At 37.8% G+C, this 13,788-nt stretch overlaps 1 protein-coding gene across 1 annotated transcript; it reads left to right on the top strand.

Moving 5' to 3' along the window:
* The first annotated feature begins 9,267 nt into the window (after nucleotides 1–9,267).
* Nucleotides 9,268–13,292, top strand: LOC108591390 (trace amine-associated receptor 2). Its single transcript, XM_017971575.4, has one exon. It carries the CDS (start codon nucleotides 9,334–9,336, stop codon nucleotides 10,252–10,254), a length of 921 nt encoding a protein of 306 aa, XP_017827064.3. The 5' UTR covers nucleotides 9,268–9,333; the 3' UTR covers nucleotides 10,255–13,292.
* The last annotated feature ends 496 nt before the right edge of the window (nucleotides 13,293–13,788 follow it).

Raw genomic sequence — 13,788 nt, 5'->3', positions numbered from 1 at the left:
AAACACCAAAAGCATTGGCAACAAAAGCCAAAATAGACAAATGGGACCTAATGAAACTCCACAGCTTCTGCACAGCAAAAGAAACAGTCTCTAGTGTGAATCGGCAACCAACAGAATGGGAAAAAATTTTTGCAGTTTACCCATCTGACAAAGGGCTGATATCCAGAATTTACAAAGAACTCAAACAGATTTACAGGAAAAAAACAAACAAGCCCATTCAAAAGTGGTCAAAGGATATGAACAGACACTTTACGAAAGAAGACATATATGAGGCCAACAATCATATGACAAAATGCTCATCATCACTGGTCATCAGAGAGATGCAAATCAAAACCACATTGAGATACCATCTCACGCCAGTTAGAATGGCGATCATTAAAAAATCTGGAGACAACAGATGCTGGAGAGGATGTGGAGAAAAAGAACACTTTTACACTGTTGGTGGGAGTGTAAATTAGTCCAACCATTGTGGAAGATGGTGTGGCGATTCCTCAAGGCCTTAGAAATAGAAATCCCATTTGACCCAGCAATCCCATTACTGGGTATATATCCAAAGGACTATAAATCGTTCTACTACAAGGACACATGCACATGAATGTTCATTGCAGCACTGTTTACAATAGCAAAGACCTGGAATCAACCCAAATACCCATCGATGATAGACTGGATTGGGAAAATGTGGCACATATACACCATGGAATATTATGCAGCAATCAGAAATGATGAGTTCATGTCATTTATAGGGACATGGATGAATCTGGAGAACATCATTCTCAGCAAACTGACACAAGAACAGAAAATGAAACACCGTATATTCTCACTCATAGGTGGGTGATGAAAAATGGGAACACATGGACACAGAGAGGGGAGTACTAATCTCTGGGGTCTATAGGGGCGAAAGGAGAGGGCCAGTGGGAGGGGGAGGTGGGGAGGGATTGCCAGGGGAGAAATACCAAATGTGGGTGAAGGGGAGAAACCAAACAAAACACACTGCCATGTGTGTACCTATGCAACTGTATTGCATGCTCTGCACATGTACCCCAAAACCTAAAATGCAATAAAAAAAAATATATAATCTGTCAGAAAAAATAAAAAAAAAGAAAATGTGGCACATATACACCATGGAATACTACACAGCCATAAAAAATTATGAGTTTGTGTCCTTCATAGCGACATGGATGAATCTGGAAACCATCATTATCAGCAAACTGACACAAGAACAGAAAACCAAACACTGTATGTTATCACTCATAGCTGGGTGTTGAACAATTAGAACACATGGACAAAGGGAGGGGAGCATCACACACCGCAGTCAATTGGAGGGGGCTAAGGGAGGGACAGTAAGGGGAGGATGGGGAGGGATAATGAGGGGAGAAATACCAGATATAAGTGATGGGGGAATGAAGGCAGCAAACCACCTTGCCATGTATGTACTTATGCAACAATCCTGCATGATCTGCACATGTACCGCAGAACATAAATTACAATAGAAAACAAAACCTCTTTGTAATATTCAAATTAATTAGCACTTTCTCCATTTCCCTTGGGGGCTTGTCTTTTGGGGAATGAATCCAACGACTCAGTTTTCCCAGGCTGCCAGCAGGTGTCACTGTTGAAAGTAGGCGGTCACCCTGTGTGATGCCATTCCTACTGCCATGATGTGGAGACACCAGGTTATGGGGGGAAGCTGTGGCTTCTAAGGGCTTAGACGAAACCAAGAGAATGAGCTGGTACTTGTTACATTTGCATCGCCACAGAGCTCTTATTCTTAAATCTTGTGCTCAGAACTGGAGACACTGGGTCTGAAGACTTTTCTTAGGCTCAGGTGTATGCTATTTCTGGGCTTTGATTTTGACTTTTCATCCCTGGTTCTCCTTCTGTCACCTGTCACAGTCTGTCTTGAGCTAAATTTTTAAATTTTTTGTAGAGATGAGGTCTCACTATGTTGCCCAGGCTGGTTTTGAACTACTGGGTTTGTCAAGTCTTATTCCCTTTGCTCCACATAAACTCCTTTGAGTGTTAAAAATGCACATTAAGTTCTAACCTTCCCCTGCTATTTGTCTCCCATCCACAGAATTAAAAGAGAATACTTAAGTAATTCTTTACAGAACCCAGAAAGTTTGTCCAAAATGACTTTGGTCTCTCCCGGAAGAGAAAGAAGTTGCTGGAAACTTTTCAGTAGCAATGTCTTTTGCTATTTCTACCCTTTTGGCAAATATGTATAAAGATTTCTTTAGATATATACATATATATGATCTAATCTTATCTCATTCATACCATACATCATTATTTTATCTAATCTCATTCACAATATTACTACGACTATGCTTTGAGATGAAAAGAGATATTTTTTGTTGTTCCTCTTTCACTTCTTCAAGAAGAGCTACTAGCCAGACATGATGGGGCATGCGCCTGTAGTCCCAGCTACTCGGGAGGCTGAGACTGGAGTATTGCTTGAGTTTGGAAGTTCAGTGCTGTAGTGAGCTATGATCATGCCACTGCATTGCTGCTTGGGTGGCAGAGCAAGACTTTGTCTCTTAAAAAAAAAAAAAAAGAAGTAGAACTACTAAGTGAGGTTCAGCCAGGACTAGCTACGTATTTTCATGAGGCCCAGTACAAAACGAAAATGTAGAGCCCCTTGTTAGAAAGTTATTATGAATTTCAAGAGGTCTCCTAAGAGCATTAAATTAAGCATGGCTTCTTCAGAGCTCAGCTCCCTGTATGACTGCACAATCTGCATGCCTATGCAGTGGTCCTAGGCAGAGCTGACCGAGATCACACAGAACACTCTAATTTTTATTCACGAAGGACCTGGGTTTCTTCTAATGACCAGGGTTATATTTAATCTACATCTGGGGTATCTTGCCTCCCAAGGCTGTGCCATCACCAGACATGAACTTTCACATTTCAAAAGAACAGACAAAAAGGTAGGCCTTTAAACATATGAGTAGCTTTAAACCAGTGGCATCTGAGAAGATTTTGACATAATCATGTGAATTATTTACAAAGATAATAATTATGCTCAGTTTCTCCAGATCTAAGAGGATTAAGAGATATGTAATTTTAATTACAGTTATGCAAAGAAAAAGGAGGAAGGCAAAGGGAAAGCCTCAGTGACTAGAATTTGAGACAAAATATACACTGACTAGCTCAGATCTTTCTGAAATGATGGACACTTATGTTATTTTTTCTGCTTGAATCAGAGATCCCATCCATGTGTGGTTGAAATCAGGCTCCTTAGGACCCTCCATAACTCAAGGGCTCAGATTTGTTTTCACAGCCTTTATGTAATAGCACACCTAAAGCCTTAAATGCTGTAGGTGATAAAAACTTAGGTAAGCGGAGACTCCTGGGAGGATGAAGGAGCGATTTAAGCTGATTGAGCTGTTAAACTTTTGAACAACAAAGAGTTTGTTTTTGTTTCTGTTTTTTTCACTTTCAGATTCAATCCCCTTAAGACTAATTGTTAAGTTATAAATCTGAGTCTTCCGGTTCCATATAAACATTCAGAGTATTCAGAGAAGCAAAGAAAAAATTCCTCCAGTAAAGAGTTAACAATGGAATCTTCTGCAATGCGACAGGTATGTGGACGATGTAGGATATGAAACAAAGATCTGTGTTTTCTCTTCCTTGAGGTTTTCTTAAGAAATAAATTGCCACCCTAAAAATGCAGTAGATTGCTGGTGCATCGGGTCTTCCTTTTTGAATTTTGGTCATGTTTACAGAGAATGTATAGGCATGTGGAAGATGGGAGAAGTTGCAGGACTTAATATGAATTTGTAATAAAAGGCAGTCATTTGATTATGTGAATGAAATAACATGCTGCCTTCTGGAAGAGTAACATGTTTGCTGGGAAGAATACTTAGAATCCTGGAAAGGTTACCTCCCTGTAAGTGGCTGAACAAATTATTTATCACTGTCTTAAGTTTTTAAACTGTCTTAAGTATTATCAAGAGAGTTACCTGGCCTTTTCCTTACAATCCCATTTCTTCTCTTTCTTAGGAGAAAACTTTTCTAGTCAAATGTATCCTTGAATGTGGTGATTATTAGCAACAGGAAGGAAAAAAGAAAGGAAGGAAAGAGGGAGGGAAAGTAGTTTTGATAGTGCGCTATGTATCGGACATTATGCTAAGGTTATTCATAAGGCTATTCGTATTATATGTTACACTATTCATTTAATATGTTAAGAGTCATTAACATTAAATATTTGATAGAAATTGAACAATTGAAAGAATCAATAGTTTGGGTAAGGGCAAAATAATTCAAGGAAATGAGAAATAATGATTACCTGGCAGAAAGACATAGTGAAGTCCATTAAGCCTTAAAAGTGGTTACTAAAGCAGAGGAATATTTATTTACTAATGAAGCATTAATCAAATGTAAAGACAAGGCAAAATTAAAAGCCATCACATTAGAAATATCAGAAAATTTTTCTTCCTTCTCCCTACCCCTAAAAAGAGAAAATAATAATAATAATAAATCAGAAAAAATAGAAAATTCTTAATCATTGTGGTCATGGTCCTGCAGTTTGATCACTTTCTCAGGCAATATAGAAAACACTTTTATTTTAACAATTTAGTAGAAGAAAGTTTATGCTTTATTCATAAGTGGAATGGGCAAATGATTCATTATATTACAAATATTCATTTTTTATGTCTGAGTTTCTTTTAGAAACTTAACAGTAATGGCAAAAAGATCTGAATTTCCCTTTAACTCTATGACAATCCATCCACGTATCTAAGGATACTTATGTTAACAGGTTTAAAAAAATAGAAAAAGTGACCCTTGAAAACTATAGCCTTTAAAATACTACTTTTGCATTTAGCTTTCCATAGATATGAAAGATATGCTTCTTGAAAGGTTTAAACTGATTATAGATGTCACATGCAAGAACTATGTCAAATAAATTATGGGGGCTGTAATATTTCAATGGAATTGAAATTATTATTTGATGAATTCATAAATAATCATCTGATATACCTCTCTATACTTTGTGGCATGCGTATGAGGAATTCCTGTGTGAATGTAGACAACCTATTATGTGTTTCAAAGAACTTCAGTACTAAGATAATTGTGTAATTAAAGTTTCTGACTGTTAAAAGGAAAATTAGTCAAGCCCTGCAGTCTATGATTTTAGACTTAGAAGGATTCAGCATGATTTTAACAACAGTGGGATGGCAGGATGATTAACAATATCGAAGTCATTAAGCCAGGAACACAAAGAAGTTTGCAAACAGTTGAATCTTAAAATATACTGTAGTTGGAACAGGAAACCAAACACCATAGGTTCTCATTTATAAGTGGGATCTGAACAAGGAGAACACATGGACACAGGGAGGGGAACATCACACACCAGGGCCTGTCGGCAGTGGGGGAGGGGGGTGGTGGGAGGCAGGGGGAGGAAGAACATTAGGACAAATACCTAATGTATGCAGGGCTTAAAGCCTAGATGATGGGTTGATGGGTGCAGCAAACCACCACGGCACATGTACACCTATGTAACAAACCTGTATGTTCTGCACATGTATCTTAGAACTTAAAAGAAAGAAAATGCTATTGTAAAAATGCCTTTAGCACTAGAATGTTGTATGTGTGTTAAAAGGACATTATTTGTTACTTGTTATTTCTTTTAGCTTCACTTTGTAAACAGTAAAGTGATTTTAAAATAAACCAACAACATTTGCTTTGGATCTCCTATGCTTTTCAATGAGCATACTGAAGGTGATCAGAAATCCTTTTCTCTTTTTGATAATACTGCATTTTCTCTCAGTATTTTCTTCTGTGGTGTTGCCTAACTGGTCAGTAGGTCGCTAACAAAAAGGACAAGTAGCTAAAAAATGTAGTACTGAGGGAGGAAAATCTCTCACTTCTCTTTTTTTTCTCTGTTTTCTTTTCTTCTCTTTCCTTTTTTTCTGTGACAATGTTAGGAAGAGCAAAACGCTATACGCATATATTAGAAACCCCTATTTTTTAATGTGTCTTTTTAAAATTTTTATTTTCTTGTTTTTTAACTTTTATTTTAAGTTGGGGGGTAATGCGAAGGTTTGTTACATAGGTAAACTCGTGTCATTGGGGTTCGTTGTACAGATGATTTCATTACCCAGGTATTAAGCTCAGTACCCAACAATTATCTTTCCTGCTCCTCTCCCTCCTCCTGTCCTCCCCATTAAGTAGACCCCAGTCTGTCCTTTCCTTCTTTGTGTTCATAAGTTCTTATCGTTTAGCTTCCACATATAAGTGAGAGCATGCAATATTTGGTTAGACACCCCAATTTTAGCTGCTAAAAATGAATATAGTTAAAGCAATGGTTGTACACATTTTAGACAGATCCGGATAAAACTGTTCTGATGAAACTCTTTCATGAATACGTCAGCTGTCTCTGTAAACATCATTTAGGGTGTGGGCAGAGACCTCAAATGCATTTTGGAAGTGTTTCTATTTTGTGGTATGCAATCACCTAGGTAAGAGGTATGAAGATCTTTAGTTCTATTGCTCAAATATGTCCCATCACACATCAGACCCTTTGTTCTCTGCATGTGGGGACGAGGCCTGCAAGGAGGAAGAATAAAGAAGAGAAAACTGCCTTGGACTCGCCACTTGGCATTGGTTGGAGAAAGCTTTTAATTTCAAATCTGTACTCACTCTCTTTTAGCTCACTTGATTACTTTAATTTAAAAAATCATTACCCAAATTTAAGAACAAAGTGGGAAATCTCTTTTGACTAATGTTGGCTAAGAACACTTTTCCTATTGAGGAATGATAATGAAACTAGAAAGGCTTTCTTCTCTCATTCTATTCTCCCCTCCCCATATTTTCTCTGCTGTGTTTTAGGCGTCCCTGAGAATTCCTTTCAGAAGGTCTGAGAACACATACAGTTGTATATCTTTTCTTTATCCTACGTTCCATGTATAACAGGACTTTTCTCTTCTGTTCAAATTCTACTCACCCATTGAGACCCAGATCAAAAGTCACATCCTTGCTGCAACATTCCTGCAACATTCCTGTGTAGCCCAACCTAAAACTATCTTGTCCATTTTTGAACTTCGATTGTACATTTTGCCTGGATCTCTTTTTGGTCAGGTAATCACCATTGCTGCTTTCATCTGCAGTACAGAATCATTTAGGGTTTTTGGTTTTGTTTTGTTTTTGAGACAGAGTCTCACTCTGCTGTCCAGGCTGGAGTGCAGTGGTACAATCTCGGCTCATTGCAACCACCGCCTCTCGGGTTCAAGCGATTCTCCTGCCTCAGCTTCCCGAGTAGCTGGTACTACAGGCACCCACCACCACATTTGTCTAATTTTTGTGTTTTTAGTAGAGACAAGATTTCACCATCTTGGCCAGGCTGATCTTGAACTCTTGACCTTGTGATCCACCCACCTCGGCCTCCCAAAGTGCTGGGATTACAGGCACGAGCCACCGTGCTTGGCCAGAATTATTTAGGTTTTAAATGTTGATGGGCTTTGTCTCTTCAGCTGCATTGTAGAATCTCTGCTGCCAGGGTTTATCTTCATGCTTTCCTCTTCCTTCCCTTGTATCTTGCATATTGTGGGCATTCAAGAAAAATGTCTTGCTCTATTTGTGATGTGCTCTTATATTATAAGGGTTGAGGATTTATAGGTTTATCTCTTGGTAACTGATAAGGTCTGATATGTGTGAGGTCACTGAAGGCCAAAGGCATTTCTGCAATATTGAGTTATGCTTTGCATATAGACAGCTCTTTTTTTCTTAACGTACCTTTTAAAAAGAAAGTCATTCTAATTTACGAACATGTTACATTTCAAATATATATTAAAGAATAGCATGCAGATTTTAATATGCAAAATGAGCATTCTGGGCCAACTCATGGAGGGCATATGCTTAATTTTCTTGTGGCGGAGATGGCTTGCTTTCTAAAAGCTCTCTAGCCCTCTGCTCATTTGTGTGGCCTACACATGGAAAGTTGTCAAGCTGTCATTGCACCGGCCACTGAGAAGGTGCACTTGCTGGTCACAAAGAACTGAGGGTTTGTCCAGCTTTGGCAGATTTGGTTTCGCCCACCTCTGACTTAGCTGCTCTGGCTGATGCGATGCTTGTTAGGACTTCACGATTTGCTGAAGAGATTGACTCTACCAGATAATTAGGGGTTATTAAATGTTTCTTCCCCCTTAAAACAACATTGGCATGAATAAAACAAACAAAGCACAGTGAAAATAATAGAACACATGAATGAAACTATTTTCAAATAATAACGTCCTGATCTCATAGATAATAGATCACAATCAAATCAAATCTGATTATATATTTCCAACTCCTTGGAGGAAGAAGTGCATGTGTTGTCTGATAAATATCTATTCTTCCCCCACACAGGAAGATTAATAAGAGTTAGCTCAATCATTTGTTTTTTTCTTCTTTTAAATTTCAAAGTCTGGCATAAAGTAAGTTTCCTGCTGGGCGCGGTGGCTCAAGCCTGTAATCCCAGCACTTTGGGAGGCCGAGGTGGGTGGAACATGAGGTCAAGAGATCAAGACCATCCTGGTCAACATAGTGAAACCCCGTCTCTACTAAAAATACAAAAATTAGCTGGGCATGGTGGCGCGTGCCTGTAATCCCAGCTACTCAGGAGGCTGAGGCAGGAGAATTGCCTGAACCCGGGAGGCGGAGGTTGCGGTGAGCCGAGATCCTGCCATTGCACTCCAGCCTGGGTAACAAGACTAAAACTCTGTCTCAAAAAAAAAAAGAGTTTCCTAAATGTTGGTAGTATAGAGGAAAGTATGGAGTAAATAATGTTTTGTTTTGTTTTTTAATTGACATGGAGTCTCACTCTGTCTCCCAAGCTGGAGTGCAGTGGCAAGATCTTGGCTCACTGCACACTTCAGCCCCTGGGTTCCAGCAATTCTCCTGCCTCAGCCTGCTGATCATCCTGGCTAATTTTTGTATTTTTAGTAGAGATGGGGTTTCACCATGTTGGCCAGGCTGGTCACCAACTCCTGACCTTAGGTGATCCACCTGCCTCAGCCTCCCAAAGTTCTGGGAGATTACAGGCTTAAGCCACCGTGCCCGGCTAACAATGATCTTTTAAGCCAATTAGTTCAGAATTCTTAAAAATTACAAATAAAGGTTAAAATAAATGAATGGTAAAGATCATGAGTAATATTGCAGCGTAAATTATCTTCCTGGATTCTTCTCTGCCTTTCTTGAGTTTTTCTATGAAAGCATATATAAAACATAGAATATTTTATTTATATTCTGACAAAATTCTACCTGTTCTTTCTTTTGAAGGAAACATTCGATTGCTCTGAATATGGAAATAGATCTTGCTCAGAAAATGAAAGGTCTCTGGGTGTTCGAGTGGCCATGTATTCGCTTATGGCAGGAGCCATATTCATCACAATATTTGGCAATCTTGCCATGATAATTTCCATTTCCTACTTCAAGCAGCTTCACACACCAACCAACTTCCTCATCCTCTCCATGGCCATCACCGATTTCCTCCTGGGATTCACTATCATGCCATATAGTATGATCAGATCTGTGGAGAACTGCTGGTATTTTGGGCTTACATTTTGCAAGATTCATTATAGTTTTGACCTGATGCTTAGCATAACGTCCATTTTCCATCTTTGCTCAGTGGCCATTGATAGATTTTATGCTATCTGTTACCCATTACGCTATTCCATCAAAATAACTATTCCAGTCATTAAAAGACTGCTACTTCTCTGCTGGTCGGTCCCTGGAGCATTTGCCTTTGGGGTGGTCTTCTCAGAGGCCTATGCAGATGGAATAGAGGGCTATGACATCTTGGTTGCTTGTTCCAGTTCCTGCCCAGTGATGTTCAACAAGCTATGGGGGACTACCTTGTTTATGGCAGGTTTCTTCACTCCTGGGTCTGTGATGGTGGGGCTTTATGGCAAAATTTTTGCAGTATCCAGGAAACATGCTCATGTCATCAATAACTTTCCAGAAAATCAAAATAATCAAGTGAAGAAAGACACAAGAGCTGCCAAAACTTTAGGAATAGTGATGGGTGTTTTCTTATTATGTTGGTTTCCTTGTTTCTTCACAATTTTATTGGATCCCTTTTTGAACTTCTCTACTCCTGTAGTTTTGTTTGATGCCTTGACATGGTTTGGTTATTTTAACTCCACATGTAATCCCTTAATATATGGCTTCTTCTATCCCTGGTTTCGCAGAGCACTGAAGTATATTTTGCTAGGTAAAATTTTCAGCTCACATTTCCATAATACAAATTTGTGTATACAAAAAGAAAGTGAGTAGATTTATTCTGCGTGAATAAATTGAAGCCAAAAGACTAGAACTTAGAAGATTGAAGTTGTTTAAAATGTGCGTTTGTATGCATATGTGTATTATCTTAGCTACTATAGAAAGTTCTTGGTTTCTAAGATAAGATAAAAAAAAGGAAGCTTCTCTTTGAGCCAAAAATCCCTCCAATCATTTTCAGAATTCTTACACATCCATTACTTCCTGGTAGAGAGAAAACAAAAGAAAATTAGAAAAGTAAAGAGAACATGGGGAAAGCCAGAGATGGAAAGGGTAAGACACACAAAAGCTTTCATAGTGTTCAAAAGGGGTCAAAATATAGGCTGAGCTTGGGAACTGCTTGTACCTCTCCCGACCACAGATGCTTTGTGTGATATTCCCATTCATTTTTGTTCTTCAGGGTCTTATCAGATGTACTTTGAAACATCAACAACTAAAAGTGATAGGAAAGTAAATATAGAAATAACAATTTCAAAAACCCATATTCTTCCAGGAATCAGTTATGTGTTAGCTGAGAGTTAAGGCTGTACTAGATTCTGCTGTTGTGAGAACAAATGTTTCTTAACTAAAAGAAGAAATGGCAAACTGAGTAACTGGGGCCCCGGGCTCCAGGCGGGTTTTCATTCAGGAGCCATCTTAATCACAACAGATAATTTCCATGTTACTTGCAGTAGAACTCTGTTCAGTGTCTTCCTTTCCTCTGTAGGCTCATCCATATTCTGTATTGCTATTTGGTGTCCCGGTGTTTAATAAATGTGAAGTACCTACTAAAAACGTTTTGTTTTGAATCCATCATTCTTTTTTGCTTGATATTTATCCTTTTTTTTTTTTTTGGAGATAGAGTCTTGCTCTGTCATCCAGGCTGGAGTGCTGTGGCGTGATCTCGGCTTACTGCAACCTCTGCCTCCCAGCCGGTTCAAGCTATTTTCTTAGCTTCCCAACTAGCTGAGACTACAGGCATCTGCCACCAAGCCTGGCTAATTTTTGTATTTTTATTAGAGACAGGGTTTCATTATATTGGTCAGGCTGGTCTCAAACTCCTGACCTCGTAATCCACCCGCCTTGCCCACCCAAAGTGCTAGGAGTACAGGCATAAGCCACTGCACCTGGCCTATACATGTGTTTTTTAATAACAGAGGAGTGGGAGGGAGAAATAAAGAAGAAAATTATTAACTTTAGGTTGAGACTCATTAATAACGGATGGGCTGTGACCAGTGATGTGTTGATATAACTTCAACACTGAGCTCTAAAACAACAGTCCTAATTTGTAGAGTTTTATGATTTCCATGGTATATAAATTTAATAACTCTTCCCTTATAAGTGATTCCAACCTATAAATGTAATATCAACTGGCTTTCAAAAGTCGTGAAAAGTTAACAAACTATTTTTGAAAATAATCACAGGTAGTTCCGGTATAACACTGGCTGCAAACAATATTTTTAATGAAAAGCAAATTAGAATAGAAGAAAATAGGTAATATCAAAATACATTGCTTGCACCAAGGCTAAGTATAGCCTCATGAAGTTTTATTTTCAGATATGTCTCTGTGTATGTGTGTGTGTTTATATATGGTGGTAAACTGTGTTTCACTGAAATATTCCTTGTTTAATTTCTTCATTTACATTATAGTAATGAAAATTGTGAGTTTTCAAGAAGAGAGTAGTTATATCAGGTGCAGTTATGAAAGCAAATTTGTCAGTGCCTTTTCAATGAACTTTTATGTTTCAAAATGTAATCACCCTGCTGTGTTCTAGTGAGGATGACAGAGCAGTTGAGCATCCTGTATGCTTGCTGCCTTCCACCATTCACTCTGCCTTTATTTCCCAGTACTAGTAAAGTCATGTCCTTCAATATCCAGAATTTCACAGTAAGCTACAGATGAGAACACTGAGCCTGGGAGATTTAGTGGTTTACCCTAGATTACACAAACAGTTATAAGCACAGGACTAGAGCCCAGCTCTCTTGATTTCTTATTCTGTGTTATTGTTTATCGAACTTTTTTTTTTTAGATTTGTGACATTTTAACTGGATTTTTTTTAAATAAAGATTTTCAAAATTCAAACTTGTACAAATCAATGAAGTAAAAATAAAAATAATCACTGAAGTAAGAATAAAAACTCTCTCCCGCCCGATATGTTCCCATTCAGGAATCAAAGTGTAAACAGAAACCTTTGCTGATTCAGGCAATTATTCCTGCCTTGGATATTAGCCAGCATTTAATTGAGCCTGCATGTCTGTGTATATTCAATATATGGAAACTTTTGTACCTAATCTTTCTAGAATGACCATGAAATCACATATAAAATTGTCTTTTATTTGGGAAAAAAAACCTGAGCCTATAAAAACAAATAGGGTATTTCAATATCCCTTAAGAAAGTTAAAAGAGCAAAAGAGCAACCCCACTGGGGATCCACAGTTAGTACCTGTCTGGAAGCTCATGGATCTCAGTTCTCTGCTCCAATTCTCTTGACAGCAGAAGCAAACTTACATATGAATCAGATATCTTAACCCTCTACACTAAACTTTCCGGAATTTCCCAATATTGTACCTGCAAAGCCACCAGAAGAGGGTCAACGATTCACAACTAACTTTTCAGGAAAAAGAAGGTACTGGGTCAATCAAAAAAATTGGAAATGTTCTATTATTTTTAAATTATTGCTGATTTTTTCTCTTCTTCAAAATAATTGAATAGCAATAGTTGTATTTTATAAAGAATCAGAAATTGTTGAAATGGGTTGTAACTGAGAAGGTAGGTTTTAACTTAAAGATAATTATTATGATATTCTGGTGAAAGAAATGTCTTAAATTTTCTATGAAAATTCATTTGACAAGGTTGGTAAATTTCTATATAGTGGCATATAAAATACTTCTGCAAAGCATAAAAACTATGCAAGACATGATTCAGTAAATTCAGTCAGAATTTAAAGGACAATTATTTATGATATTATCCAAATTTGTGTTCAAATATAGTTAGGTATTTCAAAGATGCTAAAATGCACTTTCCTCTTTGGCATTATATGTCAATAATAAAAATACTTGTTACATACTGCTTAAATCTGATTCTACGTATTTTATTTTTATATCCCTTTGCAAGTAAATACTTGCAAGCAGTATTTACTTCTTAAGTAAAGATAGCAAGATATTCACTTGCTTTCTGTTTCTCAAAACTATTCCCCCACTTCAGATACAAGGAGTGCACAAACTGAAAACACAGTCTCTCTAGAACAGTTCTTCTCAAATTCAGTGGGCATAAAAATAACATAGGTATCTTGCTAATACGTATAGCGAGGGTTTATTAGCTATCTTATAAATAGCATTTGCCATTTTCCTAGTATTTTAATCTTTCCCAAACCACATGTCTCTAATACCATGAGACAAGATGCCCGTCCATTAACTAGGTTTTCATGATGTGTTAGAATGAACTTCTTTCCACTTAATTCAGCAAGAAGTTACTGGTAACCTGCCACGTATATGGCTCTGTGTTAAGTGTTGCAAGGATTAGCAGGTTAAATGGATGTTGTCTCACTTCCC

This window comes from Callithrix jacchus, chromosome 4 (genome assembly GCF_049354715.1).
Source record: "Callithrix jacchus isolate 240 chromosome 4, calJac240_pri, whole genome shotgun sequence".
NCBI classification, from domain to species: domain Eukaryota; kingdom Metazoa; phylum Chordata; class Mammalia; order Primates; family Cebidae; genus Callithrix; species Callithrix jacchus.
The sequence above is the reverse complement of the archived record's forward strand: the minus strand, read 5'-3'. Positions and strand labels throughout refer to the sequence as shown.

What these genes read in the sequence shown, in the direction of transcription:
- LOC108591390 (XM_017971575.4), top strand. Translation starts at nt 9,334, where the DNA reads ATGTATTCGCTTATGGCAGGAGCCATATTCATCACAATATTTGGCAAT.